Below are 26,416 nucleotides of genomic sequence, written 5' to 3'. Positions count from 1 at the left end.
TTGTCTTATGTGGTGTTCTTTGGATCTTTTCTGACTTATGGGACAACTGGAACAAAAAAACCTAGCCTGACCTTTGGGATTCTGAGTGGAGTCAATGGTCATATGTTCCATGGGTTGAGTCAACAAGATGTGTGCAACAATAATGTCTGTGAGCCACTGAGGATGTAACTTGATCTGAGAAGCACAATCTCATTAGGGCTTCCTGGAACCAACAGTGTGTCTGGGATATAGACACCAAACAAAAAATGAGCCCTTATTTAATTACATGTGTCCTGTGTTGTGAAAGAGATGCCCATAATCTAGTGAAGGCATATAGTAAAAGGATCCTATCTGGTCCAAGCCTTTTGAACCCCATAAACTGACCAGCATTAACTGTGTTTGCAGCATCCCCTGTTCTTTGAGGTCCCTTATTTGTTGGATTTCTCAGAACCCCACTAGCTCTGTGTGAAAAACACAGTCTGATGGGTGTGGTCAAAGTTCCCCTTTGTGTTATCAGCCAAAACGAGCCCCACTTTGGCTGCCTCACTCCTGGGTTGTGTAAAAGAACAAGAAATGTAAGCTCTCCAGACAGCAAAGCTTCTTGGTAATCATGTCTGCTCTGCAATGGACCGTGGCGGAAGAGAATCATGGGAATCTATGAAGTGACTTGAACTTTCAGCAGCATGTGCCAAGGTGGCAAAGGAAGGCAAATTTGGAGAAGCAGAAGGTGCCACATAGTGTAGCAATAGGGAAATTCATAATTCACTTTCAGGTTGTGATGTTAAGCCTGAGTGTAGGATTAAAACTTTTTTGATAGCATATGTGTTTGAGATGGCATGATGAGTGACTTCCAGTGGTCATGCAGGTGCATCTTTTGTGTTCAGACAAGAGGAACAGCTATGCACTCTGGGGTATGAATGTCAACCCATTTGGCAACAGGGTCCTCACTGCTTTCTCTTTTTGGTAATTGCTAACTCATTTAAGATGACAGGAGTAGATTTTTTCAGAATGGTGACAGGGATGCAATGAGAGAACATTCAAATGCAAACACAGATGATGATAAAAAATATTTACCAAATGGTCTACTGTCAGCAACCATGTCTGTTACAAGAGAGAAAGGTTAAGGGTATCTGCTCCATCATGATGATAACATCCTCTCTCATTCAGATGTATCTCCGTTGGTAGGTGAGATAAGGGTGAAGTTAGAACTATCACAACCCACCAGAAGCTCTACCCTACCGAGGCAGCAAACCACATGCTTGTTATCCACCACCTGCATCTGGGTCCACACTTGTCAGCGCATCTCAGGGAGTGACAGAACAATCAGCACTCACAGAATAGCTCCTCCCACAGTAAGAAATGTGGGGGTAGACGATTTCAGGAGCTCAGTGATGTTGCCAAGACCCATGGCACTCTCTTTCTACCTTTGCACCCTCCTATTCTCATTGTCCCTAACAGCAGTCAGTCTTCCTCATGCTGCCCAACTGACATCTGCAGTTCCAAGCATGAAAACTATCCCAGTGTCCATCAGCAGAAGGGATACTTTCTTCACAAGTGTCTCTCATTTAAAATGCAGAAATGCCTTTCCCAGAGGGCTTTGATGGACTCCTCTTTCATTGGACGAATGGGATCACATGACTGTCAAGGAGCACTAAGGCCACAGTGATTGACTTAAGCCAATCATGATCCATCCACTGGAGATGGGAGTCTGGTCCTTCCCTCTCCAGCACAAGTTCTAGCTTTCTATGCAAATTTGAGTTCAGTTAGATCTATACTGCCATTGTAACAATGTCTGCTATGATGTGTAAGGCCCCAGAAAGTGTCTATCAATCTGGTAGAAGTGTGGTTTGAGACTCAATATGGGATGAAACAAAGAAACAAAGACAATTTCCTATTTTTCTGAGCCACACCCCTCAGGATTTTCAGAGAAGCTGCACATGGCTAGGTCTTATGGAAGACTCATTACAATTTGAAGCTCACTGGGTCTATGTGTTTCCTGATCCCAGTAGCTAAAAATGTATCCTTTCTTTTCACCCATAAAAAGAAAAACCATTGAGAAATAACCTTAAACTTGTTATAATTTCTAAGAGATAGCTTCTGGGCTCATCTTTTGCATGCTTGAGCACCTTATTACTGGAAACTCATGACTTGCGACCCATCTTGGCACTGCTGGAGCTGCCTCCACTCATGAAGACCACTTCTCTGCAGTGGTCCATTAAAAGAGAATTATCCTGACCTTGGATGAGCATCTCTTCCTGTAAGTTCTGAGATGATGACCCCCAAGGGAGATGGCAGGCTTCCCCCTTCTATTACATTTTTCCATTGGGGTGTTTTAATGTGTGTGAAGTGTTTTCAGCTCCATTATCTAGTCTAGTATTCACATTAACTTTGTGGTTAGCATTATTACACTTTTTTCTAACCAGAGCAAAGTTTTAATGCTTTTTCCCAAGTTCACTACAAGTCAAGGTCAGAGTTAAGTGGTGTACTTTGAGTATGAGAATCGTAGACAATTCCTTCTGAGCTCGTGTCTGTGTCTCCATACTACATGAGCACCCATGGGTCCCTGACTTAGCTTTAGAGAGTCTGGAACTGACTACTAAATTTTATACTAATATTGTTCTGTCACCAGTGGGAGGGACCCTTCCAACTAGTTTCTTTGAGTTCAATGATCAAGGGTTCAATAAATTAACCTCTTAATATACCAGAGAACAGACAAGAGGGTTTTTTTTCTGGGCTAATCCCCTGCCCCAGTGCATTTAGCTTATGAGACGAACATCCTAAGAGAGGCCATCAGGATTTTTAAAAATTTGACTGTTTCATACATGTGCGTAATGATTTTGAGTCATTTTTTCTCCCGTCCCCTGTCCCCTTCTTTCATCTCCACTCTATCTTCTACTGAAGTCTTTCTTCTTCCTAATGGATTCCCTCTTGCTCTCAAGTCCGTTTTTGTGCGTGACCTGCTGGGTTTAGTTACAGTTGCTTACATGAGCATGGTTGGCAAGTGATTTACTGGGACATCAGCAACTTGTCAGTGGCTACAGCACTGAAGAAAGTGACTCCCTGTCTCCTAGCAACCACTGACTGCTGACAGTTTCTTAGGGAGGGCTGGGGCCACATTATCATCTCCTCTCTCCATGATGAAATCTTGGCAGGCCCAGTCTTGTGCAGGAGGTTATCACAGCCACAGTGAGTTAATGAGAGTTACAGCCCCGTCATGTCCAAGATGTCTTTTTCAGCACATACCCCCATCCCCCAGCTCTTACATTCTTCTCTTCCTGTGGTGATTTTCCATTCCTTTTTGACCACCTAAATAAAGTTCAAGGATTTATGACCCTATCCAAGGATGTTTAAAGATGGACCTCATGGATAGTTTTGTACTAAGGAAGGAGGCTAGGTTTTTCTCTAGTGATGGAGCTAGAGGAAACGGGATCTTGTGAGCCAGCATGACTTCTGCTTTACTTTGAGGTGAATTTCCTCACTGTGCACCTTGCGGAACTTCATTCAGCTTGGTTAATTAGTTCTTAACTCATCCTTTAGTACTCAGCGGACACTACGTTCAGCAGGGACCTTGCAGAGCAAAGGCTTGCTGCTAGAATCAGTCTTGAATCCTACCACACCTTGTGTTTCTATCGTGACTCATTGTGTTGCGGGGTTGACTTGTCTGTTGTCTGGCTTCTCTACTGGGCCATAACTTCTGTTGGGATTGTGACCCTGCGTGCCTTGTTTACTTGTCCTGACCCCAGTAGCACAGTGCCCAGCATGTAGAATCATTGGAAGAATCCTTGGTGAATGAATGAGGTTGGAACTAGAATTCCCTTCTCGGAAGGCTTGTGATTCACTTTAGTATTGGAGAGGTTTGGGTGAGATTATGGTTAGACATGGGGAGTTTAAGCTAAATTTGAAGTTCAATTTTTGAAAAAAAAACTCTATTATCTATCTTGCTATGAGTTTACCTCCATATCTATCAGTCGCATATCTATTTGTATTGTTTATCTTTCGCCTCTATTTCTAAGTCTATTGCTTATCAATTAATAGCATCTCTTTAAAACATTGTCATATTCTCTGTCTCTCTGTCTCTGTCTCTCACACACATACATACACACATATGCATACACAAATGCTTATGTGTAGGAAGCTCATCTCTCTCCAACCTTCTTTTTTCTGGCTATCTGTCACCCTAATTCTATCAGTCCTCCCATGGGTGGCATCATTCAAGAGATTCTCTTCTGTGGTTTTCTGCAAGGGTACCAACTGGGGATCTGAATGTGTGCAGACTTAGAATGGATATGAAAGACAGAGAAGAAGCATTCTTTTTCCAGAAACAGGGCAGTTGGGGTGAGGTTTGTAGCAGAAAACTGTGGATACTCCAGGCCAATCTTGGTGGAGCAGAAAGAGAAGTCCCCAAGGGTTGTCTTCAGGGATGCCTTTGGAACAGTTCTCTCTCCTTGCAAACAAGTACATTAGGGAACCCCCCCCACCCCACCCCCACCCCCCCACCCCGGCTTCCTTCAGCAGCTCTCTCATGGTTAGGGAAAAGTGCCCTATTAAGAGTGTGAGCTTCCTATTTCTGCTTTGGAGTGTTACAGTCATCAGCCACCTCTGGATTCCACATTGTTTGCATTGTTGAAAACTTTGGAAAACTCATCTGGTTTTTCCAAACAAGTTTCCCAGACCCTCTGGAAGACGTTCAGAAACAGGCCCCAGCTTCAATCAGGTGGCCATGAAGCAATGTCTCTTAAAGCCAGGCGTTTTGTCTTTTTCTAAAGGCTGGAACAGAAAATGTTTACTCCAGACCACATAGTTAAGTCTGGACTGTCAGGATCATCCGGTGTCATGTATATTCACAAAGCAATGTGGGTCCTGGCGTCATGACTGGGTTCGAGTCCTGCCACATACCAATTATGCTGCCTTAAGTGATCACTTACCTTCTTTGTACCTCGTTTTTCTCTTCTCTGAAACAGAATTTTAATTCCTATGGCTTAAGGACTGATGTGATGCTGTACACGGAGCTCTTGATAGAATTCTTGATAGAATTTCTGGCATGGAACAAGCATTCAACAGTAATAATTATGATCATTGTTATGATCCTAAGGATCCTAGGCCTCTCTCTTCCCCCATTCAGTCCTAACTGTGCTCCTGGAACATTTGAGGAACACTTCCAACTGCCCTGGGAAAAACTTTCATTCCCTTTCTGAGCACAACGTTAGCCAATGACTTCTCATTTCATTTGGTGAGGTCAGTACCTCAGAGTGCTGACGCTCGCATGGGCTTACTGGAACACTTTCTGGGCAGATGAAGCAGCCTGTGAAGTTCCAGGAACCTTGGCTGTAGCTGGTGAAAGCGAAGTGGAAAGCACACTTTGGGTCCTGTCTTTACTTGCAAAATTACAGTCAATCTCGCTGGCTGCTTGTCTCAGCAGGATCAGCCTTTCCTGCCTCTTGTTCGTCCAGTTGGTGGTGGGGCTGGAGGAGGAGTGGCATTTGCCTCTCTCTCTCTCTCTCTCTCTCTCTCTCTGTGTGTGTGTGTGTGTGTGTGTGTGTGTGTGTGTGTGTGTAGTGTGAGCATGGGATGGGAGCATGCTTGTGTACAGGTGTGCATGTCGAGGGGTTGATGCCTGCATGTCTTTATCTTCCTCTGTCTTCCTGCTTTGAGACAAGGTCCCTTAGGAAACAAAATCTCTGGCAACTTCCAGAGATTCCCCCCCGCCTATTTCTCCCTCCTCAACATTGGGGTTACAGGCACAGGCCTCCCTCCTCACTTCTTAGTGGATGTTGGAAGTCTGATCTCAGCTTCTCATGTTTGTGTGGCAACCGCTTTACCTACTGAGCCATCTCCAAGCCCTAGAAATGCTTCTTTGCAGTGTTCTGTGGTCTCCAAGCACAGAGGAGCCTTTAGGGGGTGGTTTAATGCGATAGCTTCCTCCTGCTGGAGTTTCTCAGGGCCCACACCCTTCCCACAAGTCCCAGCTTGGGGGCCAGTTTCTGAGTGCATAAAGTCAATGCCTACCTGTCTGTCATTGGGATGTTCAATTCTTTCACCTCCAAAAATACCTGTAATTGCCTCTAACTGCTTAGTTCTGCTCTTCTCCAAAAGCCACTCCCAGCCACACCCCAAAAAATGAGCAAGGCTTTTGCACCTTTTAATAAGAGTATTTGTATTTGAGTCAGCTTCCCATCTTCCTTTTAGTTCATGAGAGTTTGGCTCAATTATTTTAGACTCTTGTTTGTAATGAAACAACAGATTCTCAAAGCAAAGATGACTTTCCATTGTATAAAGACATAATAGATTCAGAGCTCATAGTTTTCCTTGGTATCTGGGGGAGTCAAGGCCAGTTGCTTGCGTTTTTCTCTTTGTGTTGGGAAAGGACATTTACTGAGCAGGTACTATGGTCTACTTCTTTGCTGGCAATTTGCATGCATTTATTTATTGTCTTATACCCATCTGTTCTTCTGAGTAAATAGTACTGAATAAACAAGTGACAAAATTTCATCAGAGCCCAAAGAGTCTGAGAAGTGGAGGCTCATGGGTAGGAATTGCTTGTTTAAGATGTCTTAGATCCTATGGGCCTGGGTTAGCATCTAATTCCCAGTTGCCTTCCTGCTCCAACACTATCCCACCAGGTCCCATTCCACTCTGTGGGGTTAATTCTATTCTTCTGCTCTCAGGACTCAGAAGCCTAGAAAACCCAAGGTCTCTTTCTTGTCTTCGAAGAATTTAGATTAAAAAAAAAATTCCCCACTGGATCTTTGAGTCAAGAGGCCCATTTCAACAACTTAGAAAGACTGCTAAGGAAGAAAGAAGAGAATGGGAGTTCCCTCCCTTTTCTCGGAGACAATGAGGCCTCTAAGACCACCAGAGTCTAGGGAGCCAGCCCAGGGTGGGGACAGTTCCCCATTGTTCCCGCTGAGCAGCTCCTTAGGCCAGGATCGCCCCAGGACTGAAGAATAGTTTGCATTGGCTCTGAATCCCGAAATTCACTGCAGGGAATTCTGGGGATGTTTGTGGTAATTCAGAAAGATTCTCTCTAAGGAAATTAGCGACTTTGTTGTGTTTCTCGTAATTGAAACCATTCTTTGCCTGCAGCTCCATTGATGGGTGGACTCTGCGCCCTGTGCGCAGAAGGTTTCATTTGCTGCAATTCGAGAACAGGATGCTGTTCACGCTATCTTTTTGTTTTGTCTGCTCTTTCACTCGGCTGGCCAGTCCACCCTGCTTGAAATATTCATTACACCCTAGCTGTCCAAGATAGCAGAGCAAAATGCCACTACCCAGCAGGCAAGAAAGAGCCACCCAGGTCCCTGGAGCATTGGGAACATTATGAAGAAGAGGGCTGGGTTGGAACCTAGAGATCCTGGACTCCACCCACTTCTTTGATGAAAACACTAAGGTCTAGAGAGCTGAAATAATGCTTCAAGTAGTCACAGCTTATCAGTAAGGAGACAAGCGCTGAGCTCCATGTCACATTATTGCGTCCCTCCACTAAACCAAGGAGGCATTTATTTGGTGCCACACTCTACGTCCACCACTGTGGATATAAAGATAAATGAAGCTGGCCCCAATGGGACCCAGGCTAATTGGATGGGCAGATTTCTTCCCAGTATGATGTTCTTTATATAAACTATTTGGACCTCTCTAATTTGCCAGATCAATTCAGTTGTATCCATCTATCCATCCATCCATCCATCCATCCATCCATCCATCCATCCATCCACCTACCTATCTATTTTTGTCCTCTTTCTATGTAATTTTTTTATCCATAATCTCTCACTCCTCATTTGAATTATAAGAAGCCACATATCTGGGTAGCTAGGGTCCATGCCCTGGTTCCTAATCAACTTGAGGGCTGGGGGATCTTTGGCTTTAATCAAGGATATAGTGACTGACCAAAGTAAGTTGGCATAAGAGGTCCCTTTACCTCTAGGCTTCTTTGAAGACACCTTAATCTTTGAGATACTGGCCAGTAGCTACCAAGTACTTTGCCAAGACTCAGGCACTTTGCCAAGTGCTGTAGCTGTGTTTCTTCACTTCACCCTTCAAAGCACTCCATGAGGAAAGCATTACCTTCACCTTACCGATGAAGAACCTGAGGCTTAAAGGTTCAATATTCCCTGCATACCGTAGCTGCTGAGAGCAGGGCCCCACTTCAGGATAATGACCTGTCTGTTACGATCTTACATTTCACATGGGTAAATTCCTGCCATTTCCAAGTACCAGGAATTAAAGTAATTAAACTGGCACAGATGACCAGAGTCACACTGTTGGGCTACTCTGGAACCCTGCATTGCCTTGGATTTCTGGATAAGATTGACAAGGGACAGGTACAGCCCTACTTCCCCAATCCTGTAACCAGCTTACGATCCAAATGGGATGGCTTGTCCTCAAAGCCAGAACTTTCGGTTGTCACATGCTTACCTTCCAAGTCTCTCTTGTCTGCCTTATGGAGTCCAAATTCTAGGGGCATCTCCTCTTGAACTCGGGAAGGCAAAGATGAATTCCAAACTTAGTTTAATCTGGGGATGGGGTAGGGGAGGGATTTCCTTTCGTCAAGTGTATTACATTTCTCATGGCTGCGGCAGAAAGAGAGTTGAAGGAAAGAGGATTTCTTCTGCCTTGTGGTTAAGGAGAGTCCAGTCCACTATGACAGGGGAAGCGTGACAGGGTGTGTGGTGGCTGGAATGTGCAGCTCAGGCTCTTCACATTTGGGAAGAAAAGAGGGAACAGAGAATTCTGGCATTCCTTTCACTGTTTTCATTTAGTCCAGAACCCCAGCCCATGGGATGGTGTCAGCCAAGATCAGGGTGGGTCTTCTTGCCTCAGTAAAGCTTCTCTGGAAAAACCTCCCAGGCATCCCCAGGAGGGTGTCTCCCAGGTGACTCCAAGTCCAGTCAGGTTGACAATGGAGATTAGTCATCATTCCAGGTGTCAGATCCCATCCAAATTCAACAAACAAACAGAAGAAGCCCCTGGTTTCCTAGGAGACTGAGCTGAAGACCACTGATCACCCGCCATTGCAGCCCCACTGCTGTGTCATGCAATGCCTTCTTTTGTTTTCTCTGGGGCACTATTGGTACCCGAAACTGCCTCATCCATAGGTTAGTGGCTTATCTGTTCGCTGTCTGTTCCTCATACACACTTTGATGGCAGGGATTTGTCCTTATCTCCTGCACTCAGGATCATAGCTGGCACATACATCCATATTTTATGGATGGTCCTCTGAGTCAACACCTTTTACCACACCCTTATTACAGGATGGTGAGTTCTTTGGGAGGTACAGATTTTATCCCAAGTGGCAATTTGCTCTCACCCAGAACGTTCTAGAGGTCTCTCTGTAGTGAAAGAAGAGGCCCTTGGCAGGTGTGCCCCCTTGTCATATTGAATGGTCATTTATCTGAAGGGAAATCAACACCTTCTTTTCTTTTGACAACTTGATAGAGGGGTTATTTGTATCTTCCTGTGTTTCCAGACCTGTGGGTCTTCCCATGAGCCATATCCCTTAATAGCGGGAAGTTATGTTTGGCCCACTCTGTGTGAGCGTGTAACAAGCGCTCAAGATTCTTGTCCAAACCCTGTGGCTTGACTTGGCTGTAAAAGCTTATTAGAAATGAGTTCTGGGAGCTTGGCATTGGGACCGGCGTTGCTGTCACAAATGTAGTTTTCGAGGTTGAAAGCGCAGGAAGAAGTGTGAATTACAACCCCTTGGTTTACTGGGTGATTGGAAAAGTCCTAATCCTGGGAATCTTTCAGCCCAGAACTTAAAACTCTCCCCACGGAGCAGCCTCTGTTTTACAATGTTTGTGCGTTCAAAGGTGTCTGAAGAGTGAACAGCAGCCAGGCTCTTGTATAGGGACAGACATCTCCACACACACCCCTCTCTGCCTGTTCACTTGAGCACCCGGCACAAAAAGAGAAAATGAGAAAAGGGAGATAGCAAGTTTGAAATGTGACCTGATAATTTCTGTGCCTTCAACTTTGGAATTGGTGGGGACCTAGAACTCTGTCTGTTCGTTACACTGCTTTGTTGTTGCAAATACATATTTTTATAGCTATGTGACTTTACTGTTTGATACACTTGGAGGCAGTGAAAAAGTAATCTAAAGGCATAAATCTTGTTTTGTATGTTTGGTTTGAGGTGAGGTCTTTCTGCGTAGCCCAGAACTCATTATAATTCCCAACTGTGCTGGCTAGTTTTATGTCAATTTGACACAGCTAGAGTTATTTGAGAGGAGTGAACCCCAATTGAGAAAATGCCTTCATAATATCAGACTGTAGGGAAGCCTGCAGTACATTTTCTTAATTAGTGATTGATGAGGGAGAGCCCAACCCATTATGGGTGAGACCATTCCTGAGCTGACAGCATCTGCCTCCAGGTTCCTACATGGCTAGAGTTCCTGCCTTGACTTCTCTCAATGGGCTGTGACTCAGGATCTGTAGGCCAAATAAACCCTGTCCTCTCCAAGTTGCTTTTGTCATGGTGTTTTTATCATAGCAATAGTAACCCTAACTAAGACACCATCTTAGCCTCTGGAGTTGTTCCAGCTTAACCCACCTTATTGGTTATACAGTGAGCTACAGATAAAGGGCTGCTTGCAGATAAGTGTTAAGATTTATGTGAAACTTAATTTTATTCCCAAACTCATTCAGATAAAGCTTTTGAGTAACAGGCAGAGGTTACTGGAGGTGGAGAGCTAGTAGTCACTAGAGTATGGCTGTCATGAGTCCTCCTATGAACTAAAGTGACAATGTGGAGGGGCGGACTGATAGTATCAACCTAAGTAAGATCTGAACTAGGTGGGTTTTCGTTTGTTTGTTTGTTTGTTTGTTGATGGTTTTTTTTTTTGGGGGGGGGGGATCATGACAGAGTAGAGGTATTGACCTGCTTACTACTCCAGCCAAGAAGAAATCCAATCTCTAAGATTTTCCTTTTCATGCAGGTCCCTAAAAGGTCCACCTTGTTTAGGCACAGATCTCTGCCTCTTAAGTCCCAGTGCAGTGCAGATTTCTGTATGAAATTATCTAAGTTTAGGGGAGAAAGTAATAATTAGCTCCCATCCGCCAACTCCATTTGCATGGAATTAGAATATGGAGTCCATGGTCTCCAAACTGTCTAGGAAGAGACATGATTCCACTTCTCACCTGGGACTTCTGGAAGCCAGAGGGCAGCAGTAAGAGACGGTGGCTGCTATAACAAGGCAGGAAGGAGTTTGCTTGACCCCTAATGGTGCCACCTTGAGCAGGGTGCTTAACTTCCCGTTTTGTCATTTGCTGTCTGCATAAAGGCTTGTGATGGTCACGGCACTCATCTCACAGGACTGCTGTGAGAGGAGGGCACACCATGTGCCCCCTGTGTCAGCACAGCTGAGAAGCCCAGCCAAGGGCTCGGCTGGAGCCAGAGTTCCCCAGCCTACTCGGCCCTACGGTTGGTTTGCATCTTAAGTGTGAATCTCCACGTTCCAACTAGGCAGCTGTGGCTTTCACAAACTGAGTCTCAGCATTACTGGCCTGGCTTCTAGCTTTTGCCACTTTCATAATAAGATGTTGGGCTAGTTGTACCTCACTTACCTCTCAGATGAGGAAGGTCATTTATTCAACCTCCAGAGGTAGTTCAGAGAGTCTGGTGACATAGACTATTTAGGACATCTGGGCTACCATCCCACATAGAGCAGCAGCTCCATACATTCTGGAATCTTTGCACTTTCACTGGAAAAGAGACAAATAAAAGGCAGGACATTCAAAATAGGAACTACCCTTGACTGTAGCTGTAGGTTGTAGCTGAGCTTTGTAGGAACTGGTAGTGGTCATTACATCCTCTTCTAGATGACTCCATCTTGAAGGATAATAAGCCTTAGTTCAGTTACTGGGTCTTCAAATTCCGTCAGGCCCACATTTTACCCAGCCACAGCCATGGTAGATTATACAGAGAGTTCTGATTTTGCTATTTCCTCTCTGCAAGGTCAATTCATGGTGACCTTTATAGAGGATTTTAAGTTGGAAGGTACTTTTATGTTTCATACAAGGGGAGAAATACAAGTTATAAAATACGAGGTCTATTATTTCTAAAGCATTTTTTTGCATGATGTATTTTATGTGGGACAACCTTGGAGCTTCAAGACCCTGTTAACTGCTCACTGCTTGTTTCTATAGACATCATTTGGGGTGACCCATTTTCCTGGCACATTTCATTTTAAGACTGACCAAATGATGATTATCATTTAATGACTGGCCTTTACCACAGACTTTTCCAGACTGGTTTAGATATTGCCTCAGGGAGTTTTGGGAGTGTCTGGGTACTGGGGTGGGGATGAACAGCAGGCAGATTCAGGCTCTAGGTCTACCTCAAAGCACTCAGTCTGGCCCCACTCAAGCAACTGTATTTTCACTTGTCTGATCTATCATGATTTTTAAGAAGACATCATGGCAGTCAAGGGAAGAAGCTGAACACCACTTCTCTATGACTGCTAGTGTTGACCCTCTTTGCCGTGGTATCGACCCAAAGCAAAGGGCATCAGAAACCAGTAGACCCAGAGGATCTGAGGCAATGACTGTGTTCATCAAACTCTCCCTGCATCTCTCATTCCTTCAATTTTCCATCTGTAAAATGGGTGCATAGCACCCGCCCTCCAGGCTTCACAGGACTGTTTTTGGTAATGCATATTTGCTGAGATAAATTCCTACTTGACAATAAGATAAAGGTCTCAGAAGTACTTTGATACATTCTGTTCTGCAGAGAGTGAAACCAAAACATGTCTTCATTTCTGCGAGGATTTTGAAAACCTTTCTGAGATGTGAATGTGCCTCAAGTGTACATACCCATTCTCTGAAGCCTTTTATCTCACAAGTCCCAAGGATGTCCTAATGTTTATGCTATCAGGTTTTATTTAGACTTGAGATTCCCAATGATTATACTGTTTAGTTAGTATTTATGATTTATAGTCTTCTTTTAAATAGTTTTTCCAATTGACATGTATGCATTGTGCATGGTCCTAAATTACATAAGGCCATTTCCATAAAAATATTCAAGGTCTTTTGAGCATATTCTTATTTTATCCCAGGAAGGAGGAAGTCTAGATGTGTCCAGGTTGCTATTGTGAGTTGTTCAAGGTCACATAGCTTATAATGAGCAGGTTTGGGTGTGGCCAGTGCATCCTGCTCCCAGATGGAAGTTCTGTCCTACCAGCGTGTCAGGACCCACCAATCTCTTCTGGAGTGCAGATAGTAGCAAGCAACAGCTTCTCGTTCTCCTTCGTCTCTCATGACGTATTTCTCTTGATCTATCATACTCTCCAAGTGCTGCCTCTAGACTTGAGCAGAAACTGCACTCTAATTAGATTATATAGACGTAATTACAGTGGCCCAGAAAAAATGTAATTGTAAGACAAAGTGGAGCTATCATTTTTTCTTTTCCTAACTGCAGCAGGAAAACCCCTGTGTGGGTTTCTGATGCTTTGTCAGTTCACTCACCACATCCTGGGTTTGTGCTAGTCAATCTGCTAAATCAATAAGATCCAAAAGAGAAAAACACAAAGGTGTTGAAGCCAGAGGACTTCCTGGTTGTCATGGCAACATGCGAGAGCACACACTGTGGTTTCTTGCTCTCATCTGTGTTCCTGGAGGCTTGTTCTCCCAAGGAGGACTTGGCTTTACAGAACTCTTGAGTAATGAGGTAACACCAATGGGCGTTGGACTGAGATCCAAGGGTGGGATCTTCAGCAGGTTCTCACTGCCCATGTTCCCAACACTGAAGCAGAAGGCAAGAAGAAGGCTTCTCCCCAAATTCTGAAAACTACGCAAGGTATTTCTAGACTATGCAATGGTTTGGCTATTTGGAGGACTTGGCAGAAATGGCCAGGGTGACAGCTTCTGAGGGGGTTGTTCTTTCATAGAGCCCCATTGACTCATGATGGACTCCTTGTTCCTTAGACAAGAGACTGAGAGGTCAGGGTGTTCAGCCAGGCCCCCAGACTTTGGGGTGCCTTTCCTCTCTAAGTGCCAAGAGATGAATAGCTCAGTTAAAAGCTCCCCGGACAAATTCTGGAGGAAATTCCCTCTCTCCGTATGATTGTGCATGACTCTTTTCTCTGCTCATTAAACCCTCACCCCGCCTTGGGGGCAATTCCGGGAGAGACTGAGTCACTAGGGACTCATGGTCTGCAGTGGGCAGCCAAAGGCAGGCCAGCCACTGACAAGGATTCTGGCCTCTTTTGGAAGTGGATGTTGAACAATATGCTCTTTCATTCGGCACCCATCACATGGGAGTCAGACGATGGGACGAGTGGTGTGGGGACAATGAGAAGGCTGCCAGCCTTCCTCTGCACTGGCAGGCCTGGTGGGAGCAGGGGCTAGCCTAGCTTGACAGGCTCCCAGATGGAAGCTTCTGGGCTTTGAAGACATCAAATGGGTGGGAAAAAGAATGACTTGGTCATGATGTGCTTCAGAATGATGCTTCATGACCATGAGTTATGGATTTATTGGGAACAGCTTGCTCACAGCTCTTATAAAAAAAAACATTAGGTGATAGGAGCACTGTGGCAGGAGTCAGATTCTGCAATTAAGGTCCCCCAAGGTTGTGCTTTCCTCATCATGATCTAGGTCACCATGCTCAGTCACTAGATTTTATTTTCTCTTTTCTCACAGATAATTTGTTTAAGGCCCTGCATTGTCCTACCTCTAATCATGAATAATCTAATCACCAATATGGTTCTCAAAAAATGGCGCTTTCCCTCCCTGCTCCTGATCAGACTTGGCTCCGTTAGGCTCAGAGATTGCATCATCTTCTGCAAATCAGAAGGCAGTATTAGAGCCTTGGATTTTCAGTAATGAACACTGTGAAAGTGAAAAACATGGGATGTGTTCACCAGGGCTTTGGGCTGCCACTCCCTGCCCCAGAGGGTGGCTGTCTCTTAGGAGCATCATCCTGTTGAGGACCATCAATCAAGGGTGTCAGGTTCCAGCTAGATCAGTCTAGAGTATCTACCTGGCCCGTGTAGACCTACTGGGATTGGCAGCAGACATCTCAGAAGGTCAAAAGTATACTCTCTGTTGTGGTGAACCCAGCTGTGGGCCAAACCTGAATGGCAGCTCTTCTCCCTAGCTCTGCCTGACCATGGCTGGAACATTTGGGATGTAAAGGACAAAAGACTGGAACCACAGCTGGGACTAGACTATTCCAATTCTCTAGAGTATCTTAGGAAGAGGAAAGGGTAGAATCAGAGATAATAAGATAGATACCTGGGGGAGGGTAGAAGTCCTAATAGTAAGCTGATTCTTCACTGAAATGACTCATACCCATGGGGTGAAGGTCTTCCCCTTCCAGCCAGAGTGAAGGACTAAACTAAAAACCATATTCAGTAAGCTTATGGTCTCTTCTCTAGAGTTCTTTTAATGACTGCCTCTCCACACTTTAAAAAGTACGAATGGCAAATGGGATTCTGATAGTGTTTGGATCCCTTCCATGTCTAAGCTACTGCTTAACACTGTGACAGGATCAGTCTGACTATTTCATCTGTGCCCGGCTCTACCTGTTCCTTAAGACATCTCAATGTATTCGTCAACTCATATGTGAAATGGGGTTAATAAAAGCCCATTGCATAGGATTGTCACGAGAGTGAAATGAATTATTAGGTATAAAATTCCCGAAAACGGAAACCTTACCCAGCAGAGGTGCTGCTGCCTTTTCTTGCCAGTGTTCTCATAATCCATGACAAGTGAACCGTGGGAACTGGGCACGTCACTGAGCAGCAGGCACTGGCCTGTCTTCTATGTCTACTGTCTCTCAGACAGCAGCTTCTCTCCACGCACAGTCTACTGTGAGCCAGATCAACAGCCAACTACCCAATTCTGCTTCATAACTCGTGGGGAGATGGCAGGAAGAAAGCAGGCACGTGGTTGGCTCATGCTGGCAAACTTGAATTCTTTTGGGATCATCTGGGGAAGAGATCTGAAGAGCTATCCACCTCTCTGGGGCACAATATGTTTGTAAGTGTCTCCTGGTGGTCTTCCGGGGGGATATACGGCTGTCCACTTTTAGGAGGTCTAGCTTCATAAATGACTCCCTAAACCTGTGCCAGTATGAACAGATAATACCCATTGCAGAGGTGCTGACTTCATTGTGTAGACAGGGAAAGCCACAAAAACACAAGCAGTCCTTGGGAACAGTTTCTCTCCTGGAAAACAAGTGTTCACAGGAACAGAGAGAGCTCCAGGCTCAGCCATTTTTAATGGTCAGTAGAGAATTCTCAGCAAAGCCCGGCTGGTGGCTCTTAGCAGATATGGGGAGCCTACCTGCCTTCTAGAACAGGAACCACCCCCCTCACCTCTCAAGCAACTTTGGGGAGATGCCCATAATGGAAACCTGAGTGGAAATTACATAGTGGCTCCCTTTCAGATGGTGTTATGATTTTCTGCCACTTAGTAAATGACTGGGTGTAGGAAGAACCCGTTTCTCCCTGACTCTCCAGTGTAAGCAAAGTGTTAAATCGCTCGGGTGATTTCCCTGGTGAAATCTGTCTGTCTTGATCTGAAAGGCTTAGGAAAAACCAGAGATAATGTAGATGGTGCTGTAGGTCAGTTGTGGCTTTTCAGAGAGTGATTTTTAGTCTAGTCTACATCAGGTTAGAAGTCTGGCCCTTCTGTCCACATCAGGTTAGAAGTCTGGCCCTTCTGTCCACATCAGGTTAGAAGTCTGGCCCTTCTGTCTGGATGACTCCAGACTCCACTTTCTGCTTTAGTGTCTTCATCTCTAAAATGGATTTTCCAGAGTTATTAAGTGGTCAGCTCTGAAACATTAAATGGAGTGTGTGTGTGTGTGTGTGTGTGTGTGTGTGTGTGTGTGTGTGTGTGTGTGTAGAGAGAGAGAGGGGGCAGGGAGTTAAAAGGGCTTCGAAAGGGAGCAAGGATGTTATGGGAGAGTCTGAAGAGATGTAGAGATGTAAGGGGGAAATTATATAATTATATTTTAATTTCAAAACAATATTTTTTTTTAAAATGGCTTTGCCAGTGTGTTGGAGAAAATTCTAAGGCAGTTAACAAGTGTGCAATCCTCACAACTTTAATTACTATAAGTTCCACTTTTACCAAGTTTCACTTAATGAGTCCCACAGACTCTGGCAGGTTGGTACTGTGATCACTTCCAAAAGGCTGAACATCAGAGAGGTTAAGCAGCTACCTAACCATACCACCTGCAAAGAGTGGCAGAGGCTGGGAAGACCAGAACTAGGGAAGCTATTGCCCTTCCCATGTGGCCATGGAGACACTCATGTGGTCTCCTTCTCCTGGTCTTCCTGGGACAGGCAGACCAGACTTAGATGATGGGAACAGGGATGCTTGTGCCCTGCTCGCAGCCTGTCGTAATGAGCACTGTAAAGGAGTAGCATGACTCCCTGGAGGCTCCTCTCCAAATCAGAAAGTAGCCTCACTCTACGTCTTTCACTGAGCCCATTCTGCCTTTCAAAGGGAGGGGCTTCGAACAGTTCAAGTATTTGAAAAATAAAGGAGACTTATTGGAGACCAGAGGGCTCAGTAGAAGGCATTCTTAATGGATCTTCATAAGGAAGGACTTGTTTGAGAGGGGTAATTGCCATTTAATATTAGCTTCTTTATGTGCACACATATGGTGTTTGTGTTCCCATACAGGTGCATGTATGCATATGGGTGCACATGTGCAGGTGTTCAGGTGTTTGCACATATGTGGAAGCCAGAAGACATGAGTCTCATTCCTTAGAAGCTGTTCATCTTTTTTTTTTTCTTCTTTGAGACAATGTCTCTCCCTGACCTGGAGCTCACCATGAAAGCTAGGCTAGCTGGCCAGTAAGGCCTGGGTGTCAGCCTGTCCGCATCCCCAGCACTGGATTCCGAGAGTATAGCACCCAGCCGTCTTTCTTATGGGACCTCATGCTGGTTCAGCAAGCTTTATATGGGCTGAGTTACTCCCCAGCCCTAATGTTTGCCTCTCAAGTCAGAGAGCTGAGGCTTTTGTTTCTGAAGAACCAACTGCAGATAGGCACACCAAAGCTCCTCTTCCCTGCTTGAAGCTTGGCCCATCATTGCCATGGATACCTGTGCTCTGCTAGAGATGTTCTGTGGTCCATGCTACTTCCACCTCACTCTTTTCTCGTGATACCTGGGAACAGTGTTGGCTATGCATTGGCGGAATAAGGAAGCCAGGAGAGGTACCTGCCTTGGGGTTAAGAGAAGAAGGGGACAGTGAAGCTCGTGGGTCCTAGAAGCCCAGTCCAGGTGGCTTTGAATATCTGCTCCACCACCGCAGCTCTGTGGTCTCGGACATGTTTCTATAGTTTCTCCTCTCCATGCCTCAGTTTCTCTATCTGGAGAGTGGTGGGTAATATTAATAACTCTTAGAGTTGTTTTAAGGAGAAGATTAGTTAACACTTGTAAAATGCTTGTAAGAGTGCTTGGCATCTACAGAGGTACTTACTACTGTTATTGTTCTTGGTATTGTTAATACTCTTTGGGGTAAAAAAATTAGGGTTTGTGTAAATATAAGGAAGAGAGTTAGGATGTCTTCACAAATTATCAGGGCTTAAATAATACACAGACCTGAAGGTCTGGCCCATTTTAAGGCCAGAGTGATCCAAAGCTAAGGGATTATCAACAACTCACATGATAGTCATATTGGAAGTCTGGGGCAACATCATTGCAATTCTTAACTGTCCAGATGCCATTGGGGTTAGGAGCTGGATTCCTTCTCACAAAATTAAAAGAAATAGAAATTTGTACTTGGTATTTACTGAGAAATCTTATTCATCCAGTAGCCATATCAGATGCCTGTCGTATGTAGGGCCTCTGGCTACGCTAGCAAGATGAAAGCTGAATTACTCTGTCTTGTGCTGTCCTTGATGGCCCATGCACACACATAGTCAAGTTCAGGCACACTTACTGAACAACCACCATGTGTGGACCTCCTGTCTCTAAAGTGACGTTGGTTACTGCACATGGAACTCAAGGGATTTTTACTCAAAAGTCTCAGCTTGTGTCGGTTTCTCTTGCATTTGCATATTCCATCTGCCAGGTGGCAAGCTAGAATTGATTTTCATAAGAAAGAAACTGCCTCTCATCTCCAAACCATTGTCCAAGCCTCGGCCTTTATTTTGAAACTAGGAGTTAACAGCAACCACCTGGGCCAGGAGCTGGCAGGTGTCATCTGATTGAAGTCACCCCAGCAGCTTCTTCATCTACAATAAGCTGATTTAGACGCTTCTCTTTCCTTTCGTATGCCAGACCAAGGAGAGGCCTGGGAGGGCCGTCTCTTTCTGAGGGACAGGCTCCCTTTGTCAAATTGGCCAACTGAGACCTAAGCTGCAAATGTCAGTAAAAATAAATAGCATTTCAAAGGGACTTTGTGCATTTCCTTCCTGTGTGTGCTCATTGCTTGATCAGCCAAGAGCTGTGTTAGTGGTTTCGGAGAGCACATCGGGGCCCGTAGATAAGGAATGAGACACACAAAGCTTCTCCTCATCACTGCATCTGCTTCCAGGGTTTCATGGTTTTGTTTTTGTTTTTAACGTACCTGCTTGCTAATGACACAAACCAAGGAAAAGAAACCAACTTGCGTTGGCTTATGCCCTCTCAAGGGTGACTTCTTGTTTCTTTGTTTTTTATCTGTCTGACACCGCTTTGTGGGGTCCAGAACCTGCTTCCTGCTCCAGGAGAAGGCAGCTCTCACCTGTAACCACCATAATTCAGAATAATGGGCCCTCTTTTGTCATCGTGAAGCAGTTTTTTTAGGTGTGCCTCTTTCCTGTTCTAAACATGAAGGACCTTGGGCCCATGGAAAGCTGCTTCAAAACCCTGTTTGAGGGCGTTCAGCACATCTGAGAGGAGTTCCTACCTCAGCCATCTAAAAGCTGTGGTCCTGTGGAAGTCGCGCCACCTTTTCCCAGCATCTTTTTCTTGGCATTTAAATATATATGCAAAGCTTACCTTTTAGGGTACTGGTGACAATTATGTAACATAGAACTCCAAAGGTTCAAGATACCAAAGAACAGTTTAGGGGGAAAAGTCTTCCTCTCGTGCTACAGCCCACTTTGAAGTGTAGGACAAAGTCAGGCTCAGGAGGAGCCTGTGGTTCTAGAGAGAAAGAGTCCAGTCACTTCCTTCAGCGTTTCGCTTCTCTGGCTTCAGCTTTCTTGTTGGTAAATGACTTGAACTTCGGAGGGCCCAGAGTCTGGGTTAAAGCCATTGCTTTCTGACTCCAGACCTGGTTTTTAAGTCCTAGCCTGGTACCTTAGACTGCTGAGAGAAAATGTTGTGACGTGACAATTGAGAAGAAAAGGGAAGCATCCATGACTATAAGGACAGAGCATTCCACATAGAGAAGAAAGCAGGTGTGTGCTCTCAGGTCTGGAGGAGCTCAGAGTGCCTGATGGAGTCCAGGGAAAACTTCGTGATTGGAGCAGAGCCAGCAACTCCCAGGCTGGAGAGGGAGGGAGTCCATAGCCTGATCACATTGGTCTTGACCAGAAGGAAGTTTATACAGGGTGTAGCTGAGTACATAGTGTTAGAAGTGATAAGGTAAAGAACAACACCAGTTGATTGTGGAAACATGCTCATAGGATAAGAATAAGTGGGAAACAGAGTCCCAAATACAGAAGTGTATATTTAACACTATTTCTTCTCTCTCTCTCTCTCTCTCTCTCTCTCTCTCTCTCTCTCTCTCGTCGTGTGTGTGTGTGTGTGTGTGTGTGTGTGTGTGTGTGTGTGTGTGTAGTTTTCTTAGTAGTTGACATGTGTTCATTCATTACTCCCCTGGATTTTTGTCAGTTTCTCACGAGTTTATAATATTAAAGAATAGGCTTAAAAAATCTTGGCTGATGGAGATACTTTAAGGATGGGGGTCCTTTATAATGTCATATCTCAGATTTAAGCTTGATGTATCTTTCAAAAGCCAGAGTGAATTTTGAAGGCTACATCGGATTTTTATTTGGATTTTTGTTGATGTTGTTGAGATAAGGTCTTACACTGTAGCTGTGGTTGATCTGTAACTCACCATGGAACCCAGGCTGGCCTTGAACTTAGGTGATTCTCCTACCTCAACATCCCAAGTGCTGGGATTTCAAGTGTGAGATACCATGTGCAATTATTTGGCTTTCGTGAGTGTGCATGTGTGTGTAGGTTGACATTTATATGTCTGTTCACACATGTGCACATGCATGTTGGGGCAAGAAGAAAACATTTGTTGTCATTCCTCAGGTGTCATCCACCTTGCTTTTAGACACAAGGTCACTCATTGGCCTGTAACTCACCAAGAAGGCTAAGCTGCCCGGGGAGTGAGCCCAAGTCTGACACATCCAGCCCTAGTATTACAAATGCTGGCGGCCATAGCCAGCCTTTCATATGTGGATTTGGGGAGATTAAAGTCGGCTTCTCATCTTGCAGAGCAAGCACTTTATGGGCTGAGCCATCACCCCAACCTGCTGTTTGACTTTTTCTCCCCTTTTGTCTCTTTTAATGTCTTTACATTCTAAGCATTCCTTACCATTGATTTAGTTTTGTGCAAATTGTTCATGCAAAAGCCTCTAACATTTCCGTTTGCTCCCACAGATTTGAATATAACCTGCCGCTATGCAGGTGTATTTCATGTGGAGAAAAATGGCCGCTACAGCATCTCCCGGACTGAGGCAGCTGACCTCTGCGAAGCTTTCAATAGCACTCTGCCCACCATAAGCCAGATGGTGAAGGCCCTGCACCAGGGGTTTGAAACATGCAGGTAAGAGGCCAGCACCCTCACTGGGGAGAGCCCACCGGGGAGGGGCAGGGCCACAGCTGGCAGGCTCCTCCCTGACAGCTGAATGGGTTTCTTGCCTAAAGAGGTAGCCCTACCTATTAATTTGACCAAGTCAACCTGAAACCGGTATGACAACTGGAATTTAAAGTCAGCGAAAGACACCTTTGTGAATCATGCCGTGGGGTGTGTGTGCAGGGGAAGCCATTAGGGTCATATCAGTTGCAAGCCTCGTGCCTAATGTAGCATTCCTCTGGCTTTGAAGAAACACTCAGTATCATTGTCGGAACCACAAGAAAACACGAACCAAATAACAGTGTTTAAAATAAATAGGTAGCTGGCAGAATCTTAGCTGTGCAGACTTGACCCAAAGCACGTTCTTCAGCCCGCTCTCCCTCCTTTCTCTCTCGGAGCTTTTAGGTTGTCGTCTGTGTTGCTATGGCTTGGCAAAGAAAGTAAAAGGGTATGGAGGTTTTAAAGCTGTATTACGTTAAAAGAAGTTGTTATGAGAAACCTTGCGAAGTCTTCTACCAGGTAGCCAAGGCCCCAGAGGACTTTCCTCCAATCATTTTGTTCCATGATAATCACAAGAGGCAAGGGGCACCCTGTATGTTGGTTTGTTTTCGTGGCCAGTAGCCTGTATGAGTGGGAAGCCTAGTGACACCCTCAGTCAAGTGGCTGGTGTGGTTTGATTTCACTAGAAGATCTGAGTAATCTTCATACCTGCTCTGAATCCCCACCTCAGCTTCCTTCTTAGGCAGTGCGGTTCCCTTCCCTTTCTAGTGCTCATGCATATGCACACACGTGCAAACAGAATGCTTTTAGAAAGTCGAGCTGCAGCCCTCTTCGTGGAAGCTATTAAATGGAAGTTAATTGCATCTATCCCTGGCCCTTGGTTACAGACTCAGGCACCCACCTCTTGAGTGGTCTCTGAGACTCTTGTGCTGTCTAATAGAGTAGCCAGCAGCCACATGGAATGTAACTTTATTAAAATCAGGTTATATGAAAATGAGTTCTTTGATGGCACTAGCCACGTTTCACTTACCTGGCAGCTGCCCTATCAAATGGCAGAGATGATATAGAGAATATTTTCATTGTTTAATAACGTTGTCTCGAGCAGCACTAGCTAGACATCTGTCTCTAAGCGTTCAGAGCTAAGTCCGGGAGAATGTTAAGGGATGAGCGATGGCCCTGTAGCTATAGAACCTGACCCGTTACCTTCATGAAGGATGGCCAGTTAGCAAAACCATTTGTTCAAGTCCCAAGGCTATATTTTAAAATGAGGCCCTGACTAGGTCACTGGGCTAAAAAAGTGGTTTTAGGAAGCTGGCCTATGATTTTGAAATGCAGTTAAGACATACTTGTGAAACACAGAGATGTCTCATCTGTTGAGAGCCAGAGGAGCAAATACCGAGTGCCGAGCTGCTGGGAGCATCCTGGAGACATCCTTGATCTTAATCCTTAAACTGTGCTGTTTATTACTAAGACTTTTTCTAGATGAGAGGAGTCTTGTTTGGTTGTGAGCAGTCAACGTGATGATCAAGCCCTCACAAGGGACTGAGTAAGGGGGAGGATGTAAGGACTTGCTAAATAAGTCTTTCCTCCTTGTGGACAGTCACTCATTCATACCATGTACATGTATAGAAATTTTAATGTCTCCAACTCATGTATGTACAGTACATGCAGTTAACAGTGTCAGGTAGCATGTTGTGGTGAAAATTCACAATAACCCACCAAGAGAATGTAAGAATGTATTCAATTCTAGAATGTCTAATATATATACATTGTCAACATGATGCAGGAGGGCAGGGTAAAGAATAGTTTCACTGTGGAGTGTTATTTAGAAAAAATACATAAAGAAAAAAAACCTCTGCTCCAGAAATCCATCATGGCATCCACAACCGGTATTAAATGTTTCAAAACTCACTTTCATAATTTCCCTCAGGTAACTATGGAATCAGATATCTGCCAAAAGACAGAAGGCATAATCTCACAGGCAGGGCCAAAGCCTCATCAGGGACGTCTGTCTTGTCTGCTCCACCCTGATTAGTGGCAACTCTCAGGTCCATGAGAACTTCTCACCACTTAATTGTGTGCCCTCCCACCAGCGAGCTAAGGAGAGGCTGGGGAAAGCAGCCTGTCAATTCGGATGAGGAATTAGTCACTCAGGTTCCATTGCAACACCGACAGAATGAGAGACTTCGAGCTTAGGCTTCCAAGTCCTGCTCATTTCCACAGGTCTTGCGGGATGCTGCAGGCTGTGCTGTGGTGCCCGCAGGGGAGATTAAAAGAAGGTGCATTTGAGCCTGCATTGGGCTTCTCAAACCCTGCATCTCTCTCTTTGCTCCCTTGCTGGCACACCGCCTCTTTCCTTTTGAGTGGCAATTTTTTTTCTGGCCCACGTGCCATGTTTGGAGGCATTTCATGTTTTTGTCAGATGGCCACCAGGGTGGTGGTGATGTCCACTATATCTGAAAAGGCCTCCAGCCCCAACAAACTCCCCGAAATACCTAGATCGGTGTAGGAGTGGATGGTGTGTTGCTTGAAGAACTTCGTTAAGTGAGCCACCGCTATCTACTTCCCCAGCTACGACTGCTCCCAGTTCAGTGATGGCCAATTTCTCTCCTCGGGTCTGGGTTGCTCACAAAGTCAGACGTGCTGTGTGCTCAGTACAGGGGCAAGGCTTCATGCTGGCAATAGTGGAGTAAGGAGTGGGGGTGTCAAGGGAGAAGGTGAGGAGAAGAGGGAAGAGGAGGATGAGAAAAAAGACGAATCTGGAATCTCAGACTGAAAGGAAGGCTGATCCCCTTGTTGTCTTGGGGGTTGGGTCATTTTATGTCATTTTTGGAAAATATAAAGTTAATTCAGTGTCAAATCTCACAGTGTAGCTTTTTTCTTCCGTAACTCAGGCTTCCTGGTGCCTTTAATAACATTGCTGCCATAAATTTTATATGAAACGATTTTTTTTATTCATGAATCTTTTTGTTTAAAGACAAGAAAAATCACCAGCTCCCAGTCTTTAAACAAAATCTCTTTACCTCTGTCAGCTTCGATCTCCTTTACTCTCCTGTGCTATTATTTTTGGATTTTATGGAACTCAGTTATTGAGACCCCTAACTTCCCTAGGGGTGAATAAATGAAGTGTTGTGTTGCATTAAATGTCATTTGATGGGATATTATGAACTGAATCTTGGCCATGCCTGTTAATAACTTCCTGTTTTTCCTTGGCAGGTATGGGTTCATAGAAGGCCATGTGGTGATCCCGAGGATCACCCCCAATGCCATCTGTGCAGCCAACCACACAGGGGTGTATGTCCTCACATCCAACACCTCCCAGTACGACACTTACTGCTTCAATGCCTCAGGTTGGTTCTAAGTGCATGGTCTTTGGGTTGCCTGTGGGGGCATGGGTGGCTGACAGCAGTTCAGTAAAAGCTTCCTGAAGCTTCCACTTGGGAGAGTCCTGAGAGTCTCTACAACAGAAGGGAGAGCTAGATTCCTGTATTCATGGTACTAACGTGCCAGGCTTGAGAAGCAGATGATGGGCAATTGAATATCAGTTCTTTCGCACAAGGTTGGAGAGTGCTGAAGAAGAAAGCACCATAGGAAAACACACACTCTGGGGACGCTTTTCATTTGAAAGGTGAACGGAGAGGGTACATCAGAGGGAAGGAGTGTTTAGTGGAGCCGTGAACAAAGTAAAGGAGTGGAGCTCTTGGCACATGGGAAGGCCGTATGAAGCCAGCAACAGGAGCATCTTAATTCTACCCAACAGATACCAGGGAATTCAAGGTGGCAAAAACCCAGTGGTAGAAGGACAGAGCTACAGGCAAAGAAGTTAGAGAGGTAGGGTGGAGGGGTGGCTAGAGCCTCCGGTGTGTTGGGAAATTCAATCAGTTTCTAAAGGAAAGTGGTAAGCATCTATTGATAGTTTGGGGTTGCAAGCCAAATGGCTGAAAATATTATTATAAATGGAGCTAGTGGAAAGGCAAGGAGGTACCACTGACCTTCTTGAAAAGGCCCCTTACCCAATGCTTGAGACCACCAAGGACAAAAAATCTAAGTGAAGATAGAGATGCTGGGCTCCCTCCTTTGTCCACGAAACCTTTTCCAATCACCAGCTTAGAAGTCATGCTTACAAGTCTATTCAAGTCACCACAAAAAAATCAAAGAATTCTGTTCACTATATATTTTCTGAATCTTTTGAGAAGACCTGAAATCATAAATGTCAAAGTTTTAATGCCAACAATAAAAAAAAAGTCTGTTCTCAAACTGTATCTTCTATTTCCCTGAAGGGTTGAAACTATGTGGCAGGAAAGGGAAGGCTTTGAGGTGAACTTGTCACATCTTCCAGGACTGTAAATTTTCCTGAAACATGGAAGGAAGATGTTCAATAGGCTGGGGAGTGGCTGAAGACTTTATCCCCATGAAACCACAGCTTCTATAATATGGTGGTCGGATATAAAAGCTCTGCAGGCTTTTAAGGTGACAGAGGGCATCAAGGGCAGCAGGAGGCTGGTTACGTTAGTGTCCTTCGGCAGTGCCAGTGCTGCTACCCATTGTTTCATAGGCACCGAGGATCAGAGTGGGGATTCAGAGAAATCTAGAGTTTGGGGAAGAGGATGTATTGAAGCCAAGTAGTTGAAATACAGTATATGAACCCAGTGAATTATTCCAAGTTTTATGGGGCATGGAGACACA

At 44.9% G+C, this 26,416-nt stretch overlaps 1 protein-coding gene across 5 annotated transcripts in view; it reads left to right on the top strand.

The window, feature by feature from the left end:
* Positions 1–26,416, top strand: part of Cd44 (CD44 molecule (IN blood group)) — an 85,734-nt gene that overhangs the window by 12,752 nt on the left and 46,566 nt on the right. For all 5 annotated transcript variants that reach the window (XM_042275813.2, XM_076570168.1, XM_076570169.1 and 2 more), the window contains exons 2-3: positions 21,535–21,700; positions 24,947–25,080. In XM_042275813.2, coding sequence (XP_042131747.2) covers positions 21,535–21,700; positions 24,947–25,080 — 300 coding nt within the window. The remainder of the gene's footprint in view (positions 1–21,534; positions 21,701–24,946; positions 25,081–26,416) is intronic.

The sequence above is a fragment of the Peromyscus maniculatus genome, chromosome 4 (assembly GCF_049852395.1).
Source record: "Peromyscus maniculatus bairdii isolate BWxNUB_F1_BW_parent chromosome 4, HU_Pman_BW_mat_3.1, whole genome shotgun sequence".
NCBI lineage: Eukaryota > Metazoa > Chordata > Mammalia > Rodentia > Cricetidae > Peromyscus > Peromyscus maniculatus.
Note: the sequence above shows the minus strand (reverse complement) of the source record. Positions and strands in the feature narration are given on the sequence as shown.